Raw genomic sequence first — 20,411 nt, forward strand, 5'->3', positions numbered from 1 at the left:
GTTTGGACCTCTCCGTCACCGTGCAAGCCGAAAACTGAGTCTATTCGTAACATAGTTCTCAGACTGGGTGCGGTTATATGGAGGAGGAAATTTCGATAGCGAACCAAGCTATCCACTGCATGCTCGACAAGTTATATTGTCCTCTTCGATGTCCGACGAGCGGCTAAGTTGTGTGACTTTGTGCCGCATTGCAGCGCTTGCATAGCGGGACCATACGATCCAATAGCAGCGCCTGTCATCACTGTGGACAGGACTTTGATATCTTTAGCAGCGTCTATTTCTCCGTTCGCATGCCTGTTTGTGATGTTTTATGCAATGGCAACTTATTGTTCATACTAACAGCTGGGAGTCTCTACATATACGGTCCGCATCATGCTATAACATCCGCAACTGCCTTTGCAGTTATCGCCCTTTCTTACGCATCATGTCGCCTTCCGACTCTCTAGACCAGTGCATTGCTGTGTGTTGCAAATATTGGCTGACACATGTCAACGAGTGTGACAGAATTAATTTGGTCGACACCGCTTTCCTGCGATTAGCGGCGCATCTTGGTGGGTGATGGACCCTTCTACGTCAGCTTGTGGCGGGGCAATTCAACCAAGACCGGAGCTGAAACTGCGCTAGTAGCTTCCATCTCATGTTACTTGAGCACACTCCTCCTCTCGTCTTCTCCCCTTCGATTGACCTTCTCATAAATCTCCTTGATTTATAAGAGCATACGAAAACATTAGCACGATGCCGCAAATCAGCGACATCTGGCTACCATGCCTCATTCTGCTCGTGTTCTGGGCACGCCCCACTGCAGCTTTTGGTGCGGGTAACATTGCCAGCTTGAGCTCAATCGAGGGACAGAACTGGCGCCATGGAGACATTGAAGATACGCTCCTTACGCTGCTCATCAGCGGTCAGACTGGCAAGAAATTCAGCAAAATGGACGTCAAGCGCGTCTACTTTGGCAACTGGCTTCGCGACTACTCACAGGCCGTCGATGTCGGCACAGTCAAGATGGTATCTGCAGAGGCTATCCGTATCCTGCTCTGGGTTCTCGGATTCATGAGCTTTGGATATGGTACCAAGGAATTTGAAGTTACCCGTGACCGCCTGGGCTGCTACAGGCCAGAAGAGCATATTGACAACCCCAAAGTTCGTATCGAAGCCCCCCAACCGTGGATAATGGCTGATCTTTTAGGACTACGCCGACAACATCGATGCCCGCGATTACGATCGTCGCCTACGAGCCCCCATTGACGAACGTCGCGAACTCAGCATTGACGAACGAACCGGTCTGAAGAACTATATTGCATCAGAGAACGTGGGCATTACAACATCGGCTGGAATGGTCCGCGATCTGCTCAGGCGCTGCATCGACCTCGGTCAACGCTCAGGCGGACGTGGTCCTGACTTTTACGAAGCTCTTCGTCTTCTCGGTACTGCGACGCACTGTCTCGAGGACTACTCCGCTCACTCCAACTACATTGAGCTTGCCTTGATCGAAATGGGAGAAAGAGAAATCTTCCCCCATGTCGGTCGAAATGCTCTCTTTGAAGTCGGAGATGCCAGGAAGCAGGTATACCCCATTGTGACTGGTACCTTTGGCGGTGTCGACTTTTTGCACTCAGTGTGCGGAGAAATTACCGACAAGGCCACGCAATCTGAACTTCAAGAGCTCGAAGGTGCTATGGCGAACGCTCAGAGAAGCGAAAATAAGAGCAAGATCAAGGAACTCCTCGCTAAGCTTCCACCTGGCATCTTTGGTGGTAAAGATGAGGCTAGCAAGGCCGACGAGCTCGAGGACAACGCCAACGCTGCTGCTATGGGCAATATTCGCATCACTCCAAAAGAGCCCGAGGCCTTTACTGAGCAGATTGGAGAGCTTGTCAAGCAGATCTACCCCATTATGGAGTTCCACGATGAGATCATGCAGTCTATTGCTGAGTTCATCGAAAAAATTCCCATCCTGCCAGATCTACTCGAAGAAGTCCAAAACCAAGTCACTGTCTTCGTATTCAGTCTTCTCGCACCCTATGTTCTGCCCATTCTCAGTCAAGTCAAGGCTGAGCTCGAAACTGGATCCAGCGAAGTCATTGCGAGCTCCCGCGACAAGCAGCATATCGTCTTCAACGATGACGATTGCACCGATCCTACACACAGTATGCTTTCCAAGGACCACTTCTCCAACGTCCTCAACGAGCCCGCTGGACAAGTCGCTTCGGCTGTCTTGAGCTGGGCCGTTCCACAGATTGTGCAATGCTGGGACGGTCAAGCAGACCCTGAGCAAACTATCGACCGTATCATACAGGGCGTGTTCCACCACCCTGCTTGCGTTCAGGCATCTAGAGATCAATCAGTCGTACAAGGTCGCCACATCATGTTTGGTGCAGTCCAACGGTGGTGGGAATCCAAAGATGAAGACGCAAGGAGGACGTTCCGCCATCAGCTCAGTCGTGAGGGCGTTGAGAATGGCCAGAATCACAAAGAGAACGTTCAAGATAAGGGCCATGGTTGCGGTAAACCCTTAGGCATGGCCAACAACATCGGTTCTTCTGGAGGTGGAGGCAGAGGCAGCAGTAACCCCCAAATCCAGCAAGCCACTGATCAAGTTGGTAAGCTTGCTGGTGAAGCTGTTGGTGGCGGCGCTTTGGGTGGGCTCGTCGGAGGCCTTGTTGGAGGCATCGGCGGCTCCCTACTTGGAGGTGCTTTTGGTGATAACGAGAAGAAGAGCCGCAAACAAGAGAGTTACGGTCAGGACGGCTCCTACACGCAGTCATACTCGGAGACTGGTCGCCATCAGGGATCTTCACATGGTGATGGCGATCGTTATGGCCGTGCTGAGTACGAGAATACTCAGTACCCCGGCGGCGGACGTCGTGAGGAGTACTCCCGCCAAGAGCAGGACGAGCGTGGTGGATCCTACAGCTACCAACAAACAGTTCAGACCTCCAGCTACAGTGGCGCTGGTGGATATGAACGTCGCGAGGAACGTCGCGTACAGCATGGTGATGAGTGGCGCTCTGAGGAGACGCGCGAAGGCTTCGATCGGTCAGGGGAGTACTACTCGGAGGAGAAGGAGTAAGTAGTCAAGACACCACTCGTGGACCAAACGCTAACACTTGTGTAGACGCCGCGGTAAGTCCAAAAAGCACTCCGATAACGATTCGGAGGATTCGGGCGGCGAGGATTCCTACGAGAAGCGCATGAAGAAGGAACGCAAGAAGCGTGAGAAGGAGGAAAAGGAGGAGAAGAAACACAGAAAACACAAAAAGCACGATGACGACTCGGATGATGATGCTGACAAGCGTCGTTCAGGTTCGGGTGAACACAGGCGTCGCTCTCGCTCTCGCGAACATGGGCACGAGCATCGTCGCAAGAAGAGCGGCAGCCGGTCACCCCAGCGCCAGACTGGAGGCTACTCGCAAGGCTATGGCCAAGAACAGGGATATAGTCGTCAAGAATCTTCCAGGTATGAACGCCAGGAGTATGGCGGTGACTCTGGAGGCTACGGTCGTCAGCAACCACAATACGGTGCTGACTCTTATAGCACTGGTGGATATGGCCGTGAAGAGGAATCAGGCTACGGCCGCCAGAGGTAGGTTGATCATTTTTACATGGCAGTTATGGTCGCAGGATGCTGTGCCATTGCAAAGGCATATTCTTTCAGTGCTGACATCTACCAGTTCCGGTGGGTACGGTCGTTCAGAAGGCCTAGAATACGGAGGTGAGCGATCAGACCAGTCTTATGGCGCTTCCGGCGTTCCCGGAGGGTTCGGCGAAGAGCCTCGTAGCCATGGTCGCCGCCGTGACGAAGAAGATGAGTATGGCGAGAGGAGGCAAGAGTATGGCTCAGGTGGATATGGCGAGCAGGGCTATGGGAGACGCTACTAGGCATGTTGCCCCTCTGTTGCGGTGTTGTTAGGGCTCGCGTAGTGGGCTTTGAGCAACAACGATGACTTCGCTATCGCACACGTATCGACATTCACTCATTAACGCTTAACGAATTATCAAAATTTAACACGGAAAACTGGTTTTGTGATGTATGGATCGAAAATCATGTGGTGTTATTATGCGCAGCAATGAAATTCCAACCTGTAGTACCTATGCACAATGCCGCAGCCAACACTGCGACCACAGCTCTCGACGACTGCCCACAAACCCGCAGAACCGGATTCATTCATCAACCATGGTTTCTTGATGTGACTTGCCAGATCATAGTACTGAACAAACATTGAATGAAGCGCTCACACAGTGCTGAGTCGAACTCCGTGTATTCCCTTGGCTATATAATTCCATATCATGGCTTGTGGTTTTCGAATAAATGAGGCATTTGATATGAAAATATTTGGTTCGATAAACATGCATATGTGCGATGAAGGTCGAGGTTCATCAAGACCACGCTGTCATTTTCTTTGGCTACATGGTTTACGTGCATACGATAAGCGTTCTGCGTAGACTTGATGTGTTTCGAAGTCACGCAGGGATTGTGGGCTTTGCTGGTCTACTTGAAAGAGCATCTGGGGAAATGCGGGGGATGAGTATCTAGTTCCAAGTTCCTAGACACCGCTATGCGTGAATTGTGGGGGCTGTTCTAATGCGGATATACAGGCTGGTGGTTCTCCTCGATCGCAAATTTGCTGCGTCGATGTGATCATTTGAAGACTTTGGGATGCGGTAATTTTGGCGGCTCCGGGTCGACTATATCATGGTACAGATATACAAGAGATGGGCAAATCCACTGTCACTGTTAAATTGTCACGCACACGTAGTTTGATTACATGGTAGAGGGAAGGGTGTATGTTCAAGTATCTATATGGGATGTTGCGCAAACTACTTGATGTTCTATTTATTGAGGAGCTTGTGTATAGCTACTGTCATAGATGGGGACCGGGTGTGCGACGTCCAGGTGGAGAAATTTGAGGCATAGGATATGTTAGTGTGAGGAGTAGCCGCGATGGTTATACATCGTAGGTGATTTACGAGTTCTCAAAGGTGCACTGTTTCCGCTTTCGATGTCTGTGAAGACAACGGGGCAAGTGATGGTCTCTGAACGTGTTGAGGTGGTTGTGGACGTATTCCTCCTGTTAGGGTGGGGTATTGACGGAGGGGTTAGCTAAGAGGTGGAAGAGTGGGCCTGTGGTAGTAAAAGGGGAACTTGATCTACCAGTTTGGAGGTGATCTTTCCTGCCGGCGATGAGGGGAACTGACAGTGCGAAAGGATCTACTGGTACCAAGACGATCTGGCGGTGCGGGGGCAACCTGACAGTGGTGGATGCGGTCGGTACGTGCCTGCGATCTGCCAGCACGAACACGCTCCATCATTGTAGAGGGGAACATGTCGATACCCAAGTTGGAGGGGCGAGTACTAAAAGGGGGTGGGTGATCACAACGATACCAACCACGATGAAGATCACCGCCAAGCCATCGATCATGCCCGCTTCCAAAGAGTCGACACTAAGAAAGCGAGGCCTCGATCCAATCCTTGTGCAGAACTGAGACTCTGTCTGATTTCCCGAGAGAGAGCGATCGTCGTAGGGTAAGCCACGGCGCGTAGACGAACACGTGCTGCCAGGTCCAGGAATGGGCTGAAGGGCAGAAACCGCAAATAGAGTTTATTAGAGCGCAGGCTTCGCGAAATCTACTAGAAATACTTGTGGGGGCGAGTCACGAGATTGTGGGGAAAGGGTTTGGTTGTGGCTACTGCGTTCGTCGGTATTGCCGAGCGGCTTCATCGAATCGCTACTTCCTTTTTTTGGGCTTGGGGCAGTTGACGGCGAGGTAAGCTTATATAGGCGTATGTTTGCTTCTTATTATTCTGAATTTGCCTAAAAGGTTGTTACGGTGAGCGATTTGGGAATATGGTGTAAATATGTTGAGGGTTATGGTGCGGTTGTCCCAACAGGCAGGAGCAAGACACTGATCGATAACCCACGTGAACGATGATTCCATAATGTTCTTACTGTCTTATCTGGTGTTTGCTACCAAGATCTTTGGACTACTGTGTGCGATATTATGTTTGTATGCGCCAGTAATGGTGTATTCGTTCAAGGGTGTACCTAACGACCTCTCACGTCAGTGCTTCCGCCCGAACCAAAGTTTTGATAGAATCTTCCCCACCGCAAGCATGCTTCCAGGCGGGCAGCTAAACATGGGTCTGAGCGCTTTGGGACCCGAGATGAATCGCGGGTTGCACGCGGGTTCCCTGCCCGCAGCGTGTCATATGCGCAGCCACCCGTCCGGTTATGCACGGAAGCCTTTCATTTCGCCCCCTTAAGTAATGGCAGCGGGAGGGACGTTGAGGATTGTGGGGTAGTTGACTTGCAGCTGTGTTGTTACAAGGCAGACAGCCAGCACCCTCGATACAAACTTCGATAGATCTCAACTTTGCCTTCACTTGACACCGGTGAGATCTGCTGAGCAACAATCAGACGCTCATTTCTTTGTCGTCGCACGGTCGCTAGTTGTTTCATTGTGCTCAAAGAGAAATAAAGCCTCGGCATGTAAGAGTGCTTTTTTTGCCTCCGCGTCGTGCTGTTGTGAGGTTACTTGAGCTGCTTCTTTGGATCTAGGTAGGTCGGCTCGGTGCTGGCCCAAACCTACCAAGTTCCCGTACCTTCTCAACACGAATAGGCTGCTTTACTCGGCCCGCGTTGAATTGAGTAAGGCCAGGACGAGAAAAAGCACTCACCCCCACTCGCTAGCTATGAAGTCTACCAAAAGTTACCCAGGTTGATTTTATCGAAGCGTCCTGACCCCGCCCGACTAACTACATCGAACCAATCTATGCCGCGAATTTGCGTGTTTGGACTCTTGGGCAGTCAACGTTCAAACGTTCAACGGTAGGGGAAACTACCGGTGGATGGAGTTCAGACAAAGTGATCTCGATATGAGTATCTAGAACACAGATTCACGTGACTAGGGCTTCACAAGCGCTGTCGCTTGGTCGAAGCGTAATCATGACTGTTTTTAGACCGTGTGATGCTAATGTAGATTGCGGTGTGTGACGTTAAAAGGGGTTTGGCTTCAGCTGAGTCCTCATCGGTGAAAGTATCTGAGCCGTTACCACGTGTCTGACCCTTTCAACGAGGTCCGCCTTTCCCGTCCTCGCAGGTCTTCAAAATCAAGGAACAGGGGCTTCGAGAGCTGGACCCAGCGGGAACCAGTATTCTTAGAGTATTATGCAATGTATGAGAAAGGTCGGTAAGACACCCATGTGTTGTCCTCGCATTGCTTTTGCTAGAGCCATGTTTGATCGACCACGGCACGTAGAAAGGTGGGGATGTACATGCGAACCTTGAGCAAACGACAAGTGACAGGTTGGGGAGGGCATCGTGGCGTCGTATTGGTTGCGTGGTGAGGAGGCAGTGAAGCGATATTATGTTCAGGGCACATTAGCATCCAGATCGCTGCTTTGATCGCATTAGTTGAAATGCATCACGTTACAGGAGAACGTATCATGCAAGTTCAAAGAGTAAAGAATGTTGACTCGTTGTAGTGGCGGAGGATGCAGAACGGGGTCACCGAGATTTCGATTAGGCTAGGGGATCTCGGCTTGCCGATACGACGCCACGGCTCTAGGCCGAGATGGGATTTGGACCCCCCCCCCCCCCCCCCCCAAAAGCAAACCTTGAGTACCTTGATTGGTTTTGGCGGCCCACACGCCGATGGTTCATCTGCATCTGTCATCCAGGGGATGGCAGGCATCCCCGGAACCCTGCATTGTGAAGGCTACTCCCGCACACAAACCACGGTGTAATCCTTTCTTCGCCATCTGTGTGTTCACTGCCAATATGCTATCATGTTCCACTAATGCCTTTTTAAAAGAAAGACCGCTCTGCAGTAAGGATGTTTTCAATAAAACTCGCGGTGTGGACAGCTCGCGCAAATCATTTAGTGTTGAGGTGGTTTGAGCCATGACGTAACAGCGGCAGCAGCCGGTAGGATTTGCGACCCGTACCGTACCAGATCGACAGCCATCCTTTTGCGACGGCACTTCAGGCGAAATCACCGATTTGATCAACTCGTTTAGGGCAATGCTACCTGCCAAGAGATCTTACGGCTTGGAGCGGATCACCTATCCTACTTTGAGGCATATCTACAACCCTTACGCGCCGGGACTAGCATCAGACACTGCTATAATTGCTGGCCTGAACACTACCGAGCTGAGCCGTGTGTTAGTGCCCGCTACTACCCCTATGCTTTCCCTTTTGCGTTCTGTTGGAGCGATCAGAAGCAAACCTCATGTAGATCTTCAACCCTAAGTCTTGGACGGCCGCCTAAGCACCTCGGGACTGTGCATTCCCAGCGATGAGTTGTTCAAAGATCTTTTTTCCAATAACTGTTAGCCTCTGTTAGCTTAGCAGGTCATCGGCGTGGCAGTGTGATGGCACACATATTCAGACATGTGAGTCGTGACTAGCAGGTTGAAGACTCTTGTAACTCTCTGGGACCCTTTAGAGGTTTGCTGTGGAAGTGGTCTTGGATGACCTGTCTTACATAGGTCAACCGTAGCGTACAGATCCAATGAATAAATTCAGGCACAATTAAACATGACACTGAAATCAGTGTGGACAGTACATGTAGCACCTTCTTCAGTGGGTCTACCCTAGAAACTCATCGTGCGCAAATTAGTCGAGATGGGATCACACACACTACACCATACTACCGCCACGAATTATCCTCCAACCATGCGTGCCGACACCGTTTTTTGAATAGTAGAATGCCATCCTATCAAATGTAGTCAAGGTAGAGTGGGACTTCACTAGCAAGCACGACGATCTATGAGGTTGGGGAGACGTGAGCACCATCCACCTTGCGGTCTTAGTCACTGTCACCTACTCTGTCATCCTGGGGAATGACCCTCAGCCATGGCGTATCCCAACAACATGCAGGATGTGATCAGCGCCTCTAGTCACGACTGAGCTAGTCCATCACATCAAAGTGACTCTCTTTACTCACCGAAAAGATGTATAAAGGTCCTACAATCCTCCACCCATTCAACCACCACCCAGCTCCATCATCACTCCCTCACTCTTCAATACTCCACTCCAAATCCTCACTTGTTTATTAACAATCTAATCACCTCTACCGTAATCATGGTCGCCTTCCGCAACATCATCACCGCCGCTCTGGCTCTTGCTACTCCCATCACTGCTGCCATCTCAGCTGCCGAGGTCACCGTCAACATCAAGGTCGTCACCCAGAAGAGCATGGCGCTCCAGCAGCCAGCTCAGAGCATCAGCCTTGTCAACGGTCCCCTCATCCTTATCGGCCAGGGACCTTTCCCCAAGCTCATCTTCGGCTTTGCTGATATTGTTACAACCGCCACTGCTGCCATCTCTCAGATGCAAGGCATGCCCAAGGAGCCTGCTGGCCCAGCCACCGATGCAGTCTTCGAGGCATTCCGTGAGGCAAGTACAATTCATTATCTCGCATCAATATGATTATTAACAATAACTCAGTTTGTCCGCGTTCATCAAGCATTGTTGAACATCCTCATCGGCAAGGCCGGTCTCTTCCAGGCTGTTCCTTTCATCGGCCAGCCTATTGCTGCCGTGCTGAGGCAGATCGAGGGTGTTGTTGACGTGAGTTTCTACCTTCCCTTCTCTTCTTCTCTCTGCAATGGCGCTGCAGTCTCATTCTCCCGCTCTGGCTTTCTCATTACTGACATCTTCATGTAGACCATTGCCTTCATGCTCATCGCCACCTTCGAGGCACGTGCTTCCGATTTCCAGAAGGAGGCCTCGACCCTGACCGGTACCCTCAGCCTTTGCATCGCCAAGTACGACGGTCTCTCTGTGAGCAGGAATGCCAACACCATGTCCACACGCCGCGCCATCGCCGTTTAAATTGCTCAAGGGGCAACAGAAGGGTGGCTCGCCTTTGAGGGAGCAAGGATGATTGGGGACACGGTGTATGTGGAGATGATAGGAATCTGTAGTGGGAGGATTGTTGGGTATACTAGGAGGATAAAGCCGGGACATGATGTGTTGCGATAGGGCTTCAGAAGCATGGCTTGGTTTTCGCTGAGCCCGATTGTCGCAAGATTTAGCTAGTTCGTCGCATAGCCAACAATACCATGATTGACCCAAACATCTATCCCTAGCTACATACGGATGACTCGCCACTGATCGTAAAATTCGAAGAGCCCATGCTCCCTCGCCATTCTTGAGAGCTTACTGAGACTTTGTCTATTGTCATTATGATGTCACATGCTTCGTTCTAGAGAGATTGAGCCATAGACTGATATTGTCCCAGTTGGATACAGGGACGTACAATGCCTCATCCCCTACTAGACACCACGAGTTAATCACATCTGCCTACCTAGGCACAACTCCTCTTTATATCGCACAGCTTGATACTCTTGCTACTTCTGACCTATGACTGCGATGTTTTATTACGACTCTAGTCATTGTATCTGGCATCTCATGGGATGCTAGAACTACGGATCATGACAATACTAAATGCCTCATATGGCTATTCGGCGTCACCCAACACGCTCTAGGGTCAGACGTATCAACCGATATACAGATCGATGTCGCAACTACAAGCTTCACAGCTCGCGCGCGCAAAACGGTACGGCCTCATATTGCCAAGTCTAGTCACGTGGCACGAAATGCCTAAACTATCTCCAGCATTACACCACCATCGGTCATTGTAACCATCAAATGGCCCGTCAGCATATCGATTGATGCACACAAGCTGACTAGGTGGACAGACAAGGATATGTTACATTAGAGAAGTAATTTCCTTTCTCATATCATACAGGGTAACGTTACCTCGTGAAAACACAGCATCCCGTCGCACCCAATCACTTCCAACAGTGCCCAGCCAAAATGACCAAGCCACCGGAACACGATATGCAACAATCACACCGTAGCGCGACGCCCATGTTCCCCAGAAATCCCCACAAAAGCACCCAACACGTTTTGTCGGCCCTATTTTCTCCCCCAGATTCCAGCGACCAGGGCACACTAAAGTCCCGAGGTTCGCCAATTACCCATCTTGCGGCACCAGATCAACTACCGAAAAGTCTTGGATATTGCTGCACTTTGTACCAGTCCACCCGTTTATTACGAGAAGATCGGCAGGCCAAGCTCAGTGGCTGGCTCCGCTTGGGGTCGAAATGTTGGCCAGGGTGATACATGGTGCGGGGAAAGGTCTTGGGACATTCCTACGCCAATACCATGCCAAGCGGGTAATTGGAAGGGGTATGTGGGAAAGTATGCCGTCTTATGCTTTTTTGGAGAGAGCTGGAGGATTGTTCAAATACTCGGTGTACCTACGCTTAATGCTGTGATTTTTGCATGTTCTAACTTTTTTGTTGAAACTTTCTTCTTCTCTACGAAGAGCCATGGAGTCAAAACGCCAACACATGCCGGAGCCAATCAACGAAAAGCCCGAGATCTTGGCGCACACGGAGGACAAGAGTGAGCTTGGTGATGATAAGCATGCTGCGTCGGTGGATTATACGGGCGCGGAGAGGAAGACGGATCCTGCTGAGATCGCGCTGGTGAGGAAGATTGATTGCAGACTTATGGTATGCGTTTCTGCATGTTGAGAGAGTGATCCAAGAGCTGATGCACTGCGACGTTAGCCGATATTATGTGTAATGTACTTTTTGAACTACGTTGATCGAAATGCAATTGCGCAAGCGCGGTTGAATGGACTGGAAGATGATTTGGGGATGAGTGGTGTGGAGTTTAACACCTGTGTTAGCATGTCAGTATTGCCCTTCTTTCCCCTCGATAGTACCATCGTCCTATGAAGCCCATAATTTTAGAAGCAAGACTATTTACAACGGCGTCGTTGTTATTGCACTTTCATGCGGCCAATTGCTAATCATATCACAGTCTCTTCGTCGGCTATGTCCTCATGCAAATCCCATCCAACATGCTCATCACGCGCATCAAGCCAGGCATATACATGAGCTCCTGGATGTTTGTATGGGCGATCGTGTCAGCGTGCACGGCGTTGGTACAGAACTTCGGTGGACTGGTCGCTTGCCGGTTCTTCTTGGGCATCACAGAGGCACCCTTCTACCCGGGTGCAACATACATGCTGTCAATATTCTACACGCGCAAGGAAGTCGCCACGCGTATTGCTCTGCTGTATTGCGCGCAAATTCTCGCGACCGGATTCAGTGGGTTGATCGCTGCCGCCGTTTTCGAAATGGATGGCCTACGTGGACTTGCTGGGTGGCGGTGGTTGTTCATCATGTCAGTCGCCTCTGTCTCTCCATCTCTTTTAGACGTATGCTAACATCTCCCAGTGAAGGTGCAGCTACCGCTCTGGTTGCCGTCGTTGGATTCTTCATGTTGCCCAACACACCACTAACGACGCGCTGGCTTACACCACCCGAGCGCGAACTTGCACATGCCCGCATGGAGCGCGATAGAGTTGGTGACTCTATGGAGCCTGTCAGTATGATGGAGGGTCTGAGGCAGGCGTGTCGCGACAAGAGAACATGGCTATTCTGCCTCATGCAGAACTTCCATCTGAGTGCTTGCTCGTTCAACTCTTTCTTCCCAACGTAAGTCAATGTACCTTCCAACGTGGTTTAAAGAAGCATATTTGCTGATGTGTAGCTCATAGAGTTGTCAAGACCCTCGGATTCAGCACTACGATAACTCTCGTTTTGACTTGCCCACCATTCCTTCTCGCAGGCGCGGCGGGTATCGCTACAGGCTGGAGTTCGGGACGCATGCATGAGCGCACTTGGCACATCACCGCTGGACTGCTCGTTGCTGTTGTTGGTTTCGTCATCGCAGCTAGTACTTTGAACACAGCCGGTCGGTACGTTGCGTGCTTCATCTTCCCTATGGGAGCCTATTCCGTCAACTCAGTCATTATTGGATGGGCATCTTCGACACTCGGTCAAACTAAGGAGAAGAAAGCCGTAAGTTCAACTTTTCGAACACTTTATTGTTTGATGCAGGTGCTGATCGTGTGATAGGTCGTTCTTGCAATGACAAATGTCGGGGGTCAGGTGTGTTGGTTCCCACCCAGATTCTATTTCGTGAACTCACAAGTCCCAACAGATTGGTTACATCTACGGCGCGTACCTCTGGCCAGATAGCGACGAACCTCGATACGGAATTGGTTTTGGTGCATCCGCAGGGTTTGCACTGCTGTCGATCGCTTGTGCTTGGGTTATTCGCATGATGCTTATCAAGGAGAATCAGAGGTTGAAGGCTTCTACGAATGAGCGCATTAACCTGTACGGATACTGAGCCGTAAGATTATACTGCAGGGTAGCATTGAATGTGTCAGTGTACCGACGTTGTGAAGAATGGGCTTATTTTGCATCTTTATGAAAGCGTAAGAGATAAGGAAAAGTGGTAGAGAACCCGGTAGAGCTGTGGCAAAACTTGGCAGAGCTCTCAAAATCGTATAATCATAAACCTGGGTGTCATAAGATAGTTGACTTGTGTACAAAGGCCACTATAGTCGCCAGGCACGCCTCGTAGTTTACTCACACTGTCAAGTACTTTATGACACCTAGATGATGTCGGGGCCATTCGCAACAAGGAAAATCCATGACTGTTCAAGCAGGTGGGGTAGATGACGCTGTTGCGGTAGTTAACTAGTGGGGCCGCTAGCAGAACGTGGAAGCAACCTCAGCTAGCCCACGGACACTACTACGACGTCTCGTTGTACCAAAGTTGCGTCACAAATACATAAGAACCAGACAGAGCTCAGATCTTCTGCTTCACAATCAACCACGTACGAGGCGTCTGCACATTTTCACGATTAAATCTCACTGTTGTGACAGAGGGGCTTTAGAGACCGGGCGACACTATCGATATTGGATTAGTGGTACGTGATTACATACCAAAGCCGCAAAAGAACATAAGGGAGAAAGAGGCTGAACACGAAAGTATGAGCGAGTTTGAAGCTTCAGATGAAGAGTATGACATCATTGCGGATTTGGAAGCCAAGCAGATCGAACAAGAGGAACGAGTGCAGAGGGTCCGCAGGTCCCTAGGAAATAATAGTCGAGTCGCCTTGGGTAGTCTTCATGGAGATTGGACTCTCTACTCTTCGCAATACCTAGCGGCGCTTGTCGAATTACCGGATTCCGAAATCGAATATGACTGGACGGCTGGAGAAATCAAAATTGAAGCCGCGGAGAATTACGGGGAACCTGTAGTCAATGATACCTATGTTACGATCACATCGATAGAGACGGAAGAAGATCTGGGTATATACCTCTTAAAGCCCCGGTTTGCGTCCACAGATTCTATCACGGAGACGGTCGCCAACAATGGCACTGATCAAACGTTCCACTGCGAAATTATGTTTCTAGGACTAGAACTTCTGGAACTGCGCATTCCAAGAAGAGCTGTTTCGAGCGACTTCAATGCAGACGAGATTTACTACGTTGCTGTCTTAAACTAGGTGGCAGAAGAGTATAATGATATGGAGGACTACTACGGACAAGGAGGTTACGGCCAACCATTCGAGGGCTATCATCTTTCAAGTTTCGAACTTGCGTATGTGGCTGCAGCCTACTCTGAGTACATGTGAATAAATTCACACAGCGATTAACGAGCGGAAGACCAGAAGCAGGGTTGGATTGAAGATGGGAGCATGTGGACTGTCTCTACATTGCACTTGCTATGATATGTATCGCCAACTAGAATGCGTAGTTTCGCAACGCTACAGCGTCGATCACATCTATTATCAAGCTCTAATGTGTGTTGGGGCTTACCATCACACTTCCCTTAGTTTTGTCAATAGTTCATCTGCACAATTGATGATCTCCAGCCCGTGTTGTTCAAATACGAGGCTGAACACTAAAGCGGCAACATTGCGGAGAAATTCTGTACCTTGCGTATCCGCGAGAGGGTATGTTTCTACGCGAGCAGAGCTGACGTGAGCCACTGAATGCGCATCGAATCATGTCTGAATGGATGACGAAGTCCCATGTTTGCTTCGATGCACCAAGATGGTTAGCCCCAGAAAAGATCGATAGTAAGAAGTAAGACCGGAAAGCTTTCCATGCATGGCGAACGGCCCAGGTTTGACTCAAAGCGAAAAATTGCGTTCAACCGCGCTGAAGTGATCAGGATAGATATTGAAGAGGTTGGGGACCTACCGAACGTTTGACAGCCCAACCTGCTGGAAACGGGAACGGAGATCATGCCTCGTTCCATAGATGTTCTCCGAAAGGGATCATTGGGATGATACGGATGATGTGCGAGATATATCAGATGTTGTTTATTCTGATTCGGTTGCGCGCCGTATATGCCGTACCTATATGGTTACTTTTAGATTCTACCGGGGTCAGACCGGGGTAGCGTCAGATGAAACGGAGAAAGCGACGCGTCGCGATGGCAGAATTACTGCCAGGAACACATTTATAAGACACGTTCGCTCGTCGTTACCAGAATCAAATCTCATTCCGCATACACGAAAATATACAAGAGCTTCTGAGCTTGTCTAGATCAGCATGGAAATTTTGAAGGAGTTTTGCAACGGCCTATCAGGTACACTATATCTATCTACTGCTATGAACAAGGCTTACTGTCATGATAGACGATGCTATTGAATACTACCACCCGGACCCAAAGGGATACCCTTCACATAGGTTCAAGGGTCCCTATTACGAGGAGAAAGACTCGGACGATGAGATGGAAGACTCAGATGACGAGGAAGAAGACTCGGAGGACGAAGAGATTGAGGAGGCCAGAGCCTTGCAAGCCAAATACGAAGAAAGAGCACAGAGTATCCGCACGTCCATTTCGCCAGACAAACGAGTCCGTTTGGGCGATCTCCGCAGACACTGGACACTGTTCTCATCGCAGGCTCTTGAGGCGTATGCCGCGATACCTAAAGGACACTATGTCGACGAGGATTGGACGGCTGGGGAACTTACGATTCAAAATCCCGATCCGGAGGAATACCCTCTGCCTTACGACGTAGAATTTAGTCTGACGGGAACTGAACCCGATTCTTTATACATGTCCCTAAACATACCCAAGTTTCGGTCTGCCACTTCTGTCGAGAGGATTGGAGTCGGCGATGACGGGAGAGTTTACCAGTTTTCAGTCACGTTCCTGGACAAATATCACATCGATTTGCATGCGCCCCGCAGCATATTTCCGGACGGTATCACTTCACCTGACCTCTACTATGTTGCTATTCGAGACTTCAGTATGGCAGATGAGTTTGACCCTGACGATGATCCCACAAACCATGAGGGCTATGAGAAAATTCATGAGTTCTGGAAGCGCTTGTATGCTGAGTATGAAGCTAACGGTGGAGTCCGAGACATCAGTATGGCAAAAGAGTCTGACTATGGCGATAATACCACAAAGGATATGAGTTATGAGGAACTCGTTGAGTACTGGAACAACTTGGAGGCTGGGTACGCAGCTTACTGTCGAGACCATGCGGCATACTTGTCAACGAGCGAGCCGGCTCGCTCAGCTCGCTCGGCTTGGACGTTTTGACCAAGCCGAATGAGCTGAGCGCGCAATGCGCGCTTGCAAGCCGAGCGAGCTTAGGGATAGGCGCTCGCTCAGTCAGCTTGCTTAGCTTGGTTAGATGGGGCGGTTGGAAACTTGGGGCTGAAGGACTTGGTGGAGGGGCAATCTCACGATGATTTTTAGGTGTAGTGCGTAAGTTCGAAACCTAGTTATAACATAAAATACACTCTTTTTTGCTATATTTCTAGCAAATAAGCTACTAAATTTCCGGCTAACCGCCTGGCAACAATATTCTCCTTTTGCGACACTTCACTTACTACTTATCACCCACCACACTCATCTAAACTCCATCAACGCGTCTCTATTTGCAGCTACTATCTACCTCGCCGTTGCTATAATGCCAGCAAAAAGAACACGCGTTAATGCTCCAGAAATCGCGGCAACTTTATCAACAACTTTATTGAGCCTGCAGGGCTTACGGAGAACGAGGAAGATGAATATGAGGCTTGGAAACGCAGCGAACCGATCGCTGGCGAGGGCGTCGACCCTATAAAATACTGGGTAGAACTCCGCGATCGCCACCCTAGCCTTAGCAAATTTGCTATCGACATGCTATCAATCCCAGGCTCAAGCTGTGAGTGTGAGCGCTTATTCAGCGAGCTGGGTGACCTCCTCGAGCCCCGTCGGCGCAGCATTTCTCCGCAACTTCTAGCAGCAATACAGTGCGATCGACGATGGATAAGAGCTGGATTTGGCAGTGGTGAGGTGCCTGTAAAGGAGGCTATCAGCGATGAGGAGATGGACGCGAAATACGGTGTACATAAGTGGGATATTAGCTGAGAAACTCAACACCAAGGTTTCTATATAACTTTCCTAATCGGGACTGAGCCCATCAAGCCGAGCGAGCTGACAGCCCTGTTTCAGCCAATCCGAGCGAGCCGAGCGAGCTGCTGGCCTCCGCTCAATTGGCTGAGCAAGCCAATTGGCTGAGCTCGCTCAGCTTGCTCATTGACATCTGTGCCATGCGGACTCCGACGCCGATTCGGAGAAAAGCTGAATGACAGAAGATGAGTGGGCAGACGAAGAGTAATGGTGGACTGGTTTTACATTTTATTTGCTATTATCCTTGCTATCAGCTGTAATTGTATGTCACTACGCTGCGCTAATCTCCAATGGCCGCGCACAATAATCTTATCTCCTACAACGATGAATTGATCATCTCTCTACGTACTCCTGAAGGTTCCTCTAATCTCCCCAAGAAACCAAGCATCGTTCTAGACTCCAATCACCACATAAACACACTGACCCATCAAACACGCCCTTCCGGAACAGTGTACAGCTCATCTGAACTTTACCGCACACATCAGTTGAGAAGCTCTCTCGCAAAACAACACAGTCAATATGCCGCGCATCACCAACGCTTCCAGTACCAGCAAATCGGTCAATTTCAACACCCAAAAAGCACCAAACCCGCCATCACGGTCGCGCGACGCGTTCCGTGCTTACCTGTGGGGTCTGCAACACCAACAACCAGCACAAGTTGAACATCCATCGCCTTCTCAATCCACCTCACCACCTCCCCATTTCCCATTCCAAAAACATAGATATGTTTGTCTTCATAGCTGAAGGCACTGGAACGTGAACATTCAAGAGTATCTACTCAGACCGGGGTTGCGGAACTCATCACGGTGCCATGTGCGGTCAGGGTCCTGTAGCAACGATTGTTGTGGTTTTGGAAATTATGGGGAAAGAGAGGATAGGGTTGGGGTTAATGGGAGGACGGGCGCGGGGTATTTCAATTTATTGCCGGAGCTCCATCTTGGTAGGAGGCGGGAGGCGCAGGTTGGAAGGGAAAAGATGATGGGGGTAGTGAGGACACTTAGTGAGTAGTCGTGTTTGGATGGAGATTGGGCAGGTTAGCAGGGTAAATCCGAATCAAGCAATTTAACCCATCTCTTCCATGCCAGAAAAGAAACAGAAGGAAGAAATTGACGCAAAAGAATCGAGGATGAAAATGACTTGATGATTTCTAATCAACACCCTACAACTTTTAACAAAACACCAACCACACTTAATGCACCTTCGGCGCCTCCCCCCTCTCCAACGCCTCCACCAAAGCCCTCGGTCCCACATACCCCCTATTCCTTATCCACACATACCAGCCGCCCAGCAAGATCGTAACCCCACCCACCAACGCACTCGTATAATTCATCGTCGTAGTGTTAAACGGCACCGCAAACGGGAAGCAATAAATCGGTATCCAAACAACCATGTACGAACACGCCAGAATGGCAACTGTGTAGAAGACCGGGTCTGGCATGGTAAACGGACCCTTTGTGACGTGGCGGCGGCGCGAAAGGATGTTGGGGAGGATGAAGGCGAGGTAGGATAGCGAGCTTAGGACGATAAAGGAGCCTACGAAGGCGGAGAAGGCGGTCGAGGAGCCGATGTATATGCATCCTAGTATTGTGTTGATGATACCGCAGGCGAGAGTTGCGTTCCATGGGTTTCCCCATTTGGGATCTACGCGGCCGACCCATTTGGGCCAGGGAGTGGCGTCGTCGCGGCCGAGAGTCCACAGCATACGGCCGCTGGTGATGTAGCAGCCGATGTTTGTGCACAAGGTTGGGAAGAAGATGACGAGCAAGAGGCCGAGGGAGCCGCCGTGCGAGTTTGTGGCTTGGCGGTAGAGTTCGGCGAGAGGGAAGGGCCAGGGGTTTGCGAAGAGGGTGGAGAGGTCGTTGACCGAGTAGAAGATTGTGATGAGGTAGAGTAAGGCGGTTGTGAAGCCGACGGCGTATTGGGCGAGGATCGCGAGGGGGATGTTACGGCGGGGGGATGGGAGTTCTTCGGCAAGGTGGGATACGCAGTCACTAGGGTATTGTTAGTTTGTTGTTGGCGTTGATGAAGGGCAGTTTGAACTCACGGTGTGCCTACGCCAAAAGCGCCGTTCAACATGCCTGCGCAAAATACGAAGCCATTGCTACTCCAGCCTGTTTGGTTCTGCCAATCTCGGAATACGAATTCTGTGCTTGCGTAGCCCTTGCCGGTCCTACTGGGCATGATTGCGCACACCATGATTGTAATAAAGACGCCGAGCAGGATGAAGAATAGGCCGATATTTGTGAGTTTGGGGAGCGTACGGTTGGCGAACATGACAATAAAGCACGAAATCCAGGTGATGAGGAGGTATGCGATGAAGACGTGCCAGCGCTCGAAGGCGTAGCCGGGGTGGAAGAGTCCGTACATGGATACGACTTGGTTGGCGAGGATGGAGGAGATGGATGCCGTGCCGAAGATCCAGCCCAATGAGTTCCACCTATTGAGTGTTAGTCTTTGGTTCAATTTTCATCATCTCTTGCTAATTCTTGAATAGCACATAGGAATGTACTTACCAACCAGCATAGAATCCGACAATCTTTCCAAATCTTGCGCCAGCTGTCACGCTAGCCCAGTGATACACACCAGCTGATGAAGGGATGGAAGATGCCATTTCAGCAATACACGCCGCAATCATAAAGTAGCACATTGACACAGCAATAAACTCATAGATGACACCCGCAGGACCGCCATTGTAAAGCGCGATAGCCTAAACGAGTTAGCATAGCGCCACTATTGTCCCAAGAGACAGTAACCTACAATTGAACCGCCCAGAGCAGCCCAAACATTCCCCGTCGTGATACCAATCGCGCAAAGGTTCAAAAGACTAAAATTACGTTCCAACTCTTGTTTGTGACCAGAAGCGTTCAGCTCCTCGCTCACCTCCCCTATCGACGCATCCACCTCTTCCGGTCTCACTTGACCGAGCTCTACCTTTTTTTCGTCCATCTTGAGGTATGTAGGTGGTATAGGCAGGGAGCCAGCCACTGGACTATAACTTCAAAGCTATCCGTAGATGACGCACGGCAAGAGGAAATGATGTGAATATAAAGTGCCGATAAGCGTTGCACACGACGTCAATGCACTCGTATGTCTAGACCCTGCCGA

At 50.2% G+C, this 20,411-nt stretch overlaps 6 protein-coding genes across 6 annotated transcripts; 5 read left to right on the plus strand and 1 right to left on the minus strand.

Annotated features, from left to right (window-relative positions):
* Positions 1–735: 735 nt before the first annotated feature.
* PtrM4_114080 (NIMA-interacting protein TinC) lies at positions 736–3,882 on the plus strand (the record flags this gene model as incomplete). The annotated part of the gene is made up of 4 exons (XM_001934789.2): positions 736–1,143; positions 1,190–3,069; positions 3,119–3,586; positions 3,675–3,882. The coding sequence occupies 4 exons, from the start codon at positions 736–738 to the stop codon at positions 3,880–3,882; spliced, it is 2,964 nt and encodes a 987-aa protein (XP_001934824.2).
* A 5,204-nt stretch (positions 3,883–9,086) lies between these two features.
* PtrM4_114090 (Tymo-45kd-70kd multi-domain protein) lies at positions 9,087–9,839 on the plus strand (the record flags this gene model as incomplete). The annotated part of the gene is made up of 3 exons (XM_066108118.1): positions 9,087–9,405; positions 9,472–9,575; positions 9,672–9,839. 3 exons carry the CDS (start codon positions 9,087–9,089, stop codon positions 9,837–9,839), a joined length of 591 nt encoding a protein of 196 aa, XP_065961303.1.
* A 1,505-nt stretch (positions 9,840–11,344) lies between these two features.
* PtrM4_114100 (UhpC, Sugar phosphate permease) lies at positions 11,345–13,223 on the plus strand (the record flags this gene model as incomplete). Its single annotated transcript, XM_001934792.2, has 7 exons — positions 11,345–11,530; positions 11,588–11,712; positions 11,844–12,209; positions 12,263–12,523; positions 12,586–12,889; positions 12,947–12,979; positions 13,032–13,223. The coding sequence occupies 7 exons, from the start codon at positions 11,345–11,347 to the stop codon at positions 13,221–13,223; spliced, it is 1,467 nt and encodes a 488-aa protein (XP_001934827.1).
* A 649-nt stretch (positions 13,224–13,872) lies between these two features.
* On the plus strand, positions 13,873–14,391 carry PtrM4_114110 (uncharacterized protein; the record flags this gene model as incomplete). Its single annotated transcript, XM_001934793.1, has 1 exon — positions 13,873–14,391. The coding sequence occupies one exon, from the start codon at positions 13,873–13,875 to the stop codon at positions 14,389–14,391; it is 519 nt and encodes a 172-aa protein (XP_001934828.1).
* Positions 14,392–15,445: 1,054 nt separating this feature from the next.
* PtrM4_114120 (Dimer-Tnp-hAT multi-domain protein) lies at positions 15,446–17,264 on the plus strand (the record flags this gene model as incomplete). Its single annotated transcript, XM_066108119.1, has 3 exons — positions 15,446–15,482; positions 15,532–16,363; positions 16,856–17,264. The coding sequence occupies 3 exons, from the start codon at positions 15,446–15,448 to the stop codon at positions 17,262–17,264; spliced, it is 1,278 nt and encodes a 425-aa protein (XP_065961304.1).
* A 1,193-nt stretch (positions 17,265–18,457) lies between these two features.
* On the minus strand, positions 18,458–20,252 carry PtrM4_114130 (PotE, Amino acid transporter; the record flags this gene model as incomplete). The annotated part of the gene is made up of 5 exons (XM_001934795.2): positions 18,458–18,465; positions 18,705–19,297; positions 19,351–19,743; positions 19,820–20,013; positions 20,064–20,252. The coding sequence occupies 5 exons, from the start codon at positions 20,250–20,252 to the stop codon at positions 18,458–18,460; spliced, it is 1,377 nt and encodes a 458-aa protein (XP_001934830.2).
* Between the last annotated feature and the right edge of the window lie 159 nt (positions 20,253–20,411).

This window comes from Pyrenophora tritici-repentis, chromosome 6 (genome assembly GCF_003171515.1).
Source record: "Pyrenophora tritici-repentis strain M4 chromosome 6, whole genome shotgun sequence".
NCBI lineage: Eukaryota > Fungi > Ascomycota > Dothideomycetes > Pleosporales > Pleosporaceae > Pyrenophora > Pyrenophora tritici-repentis.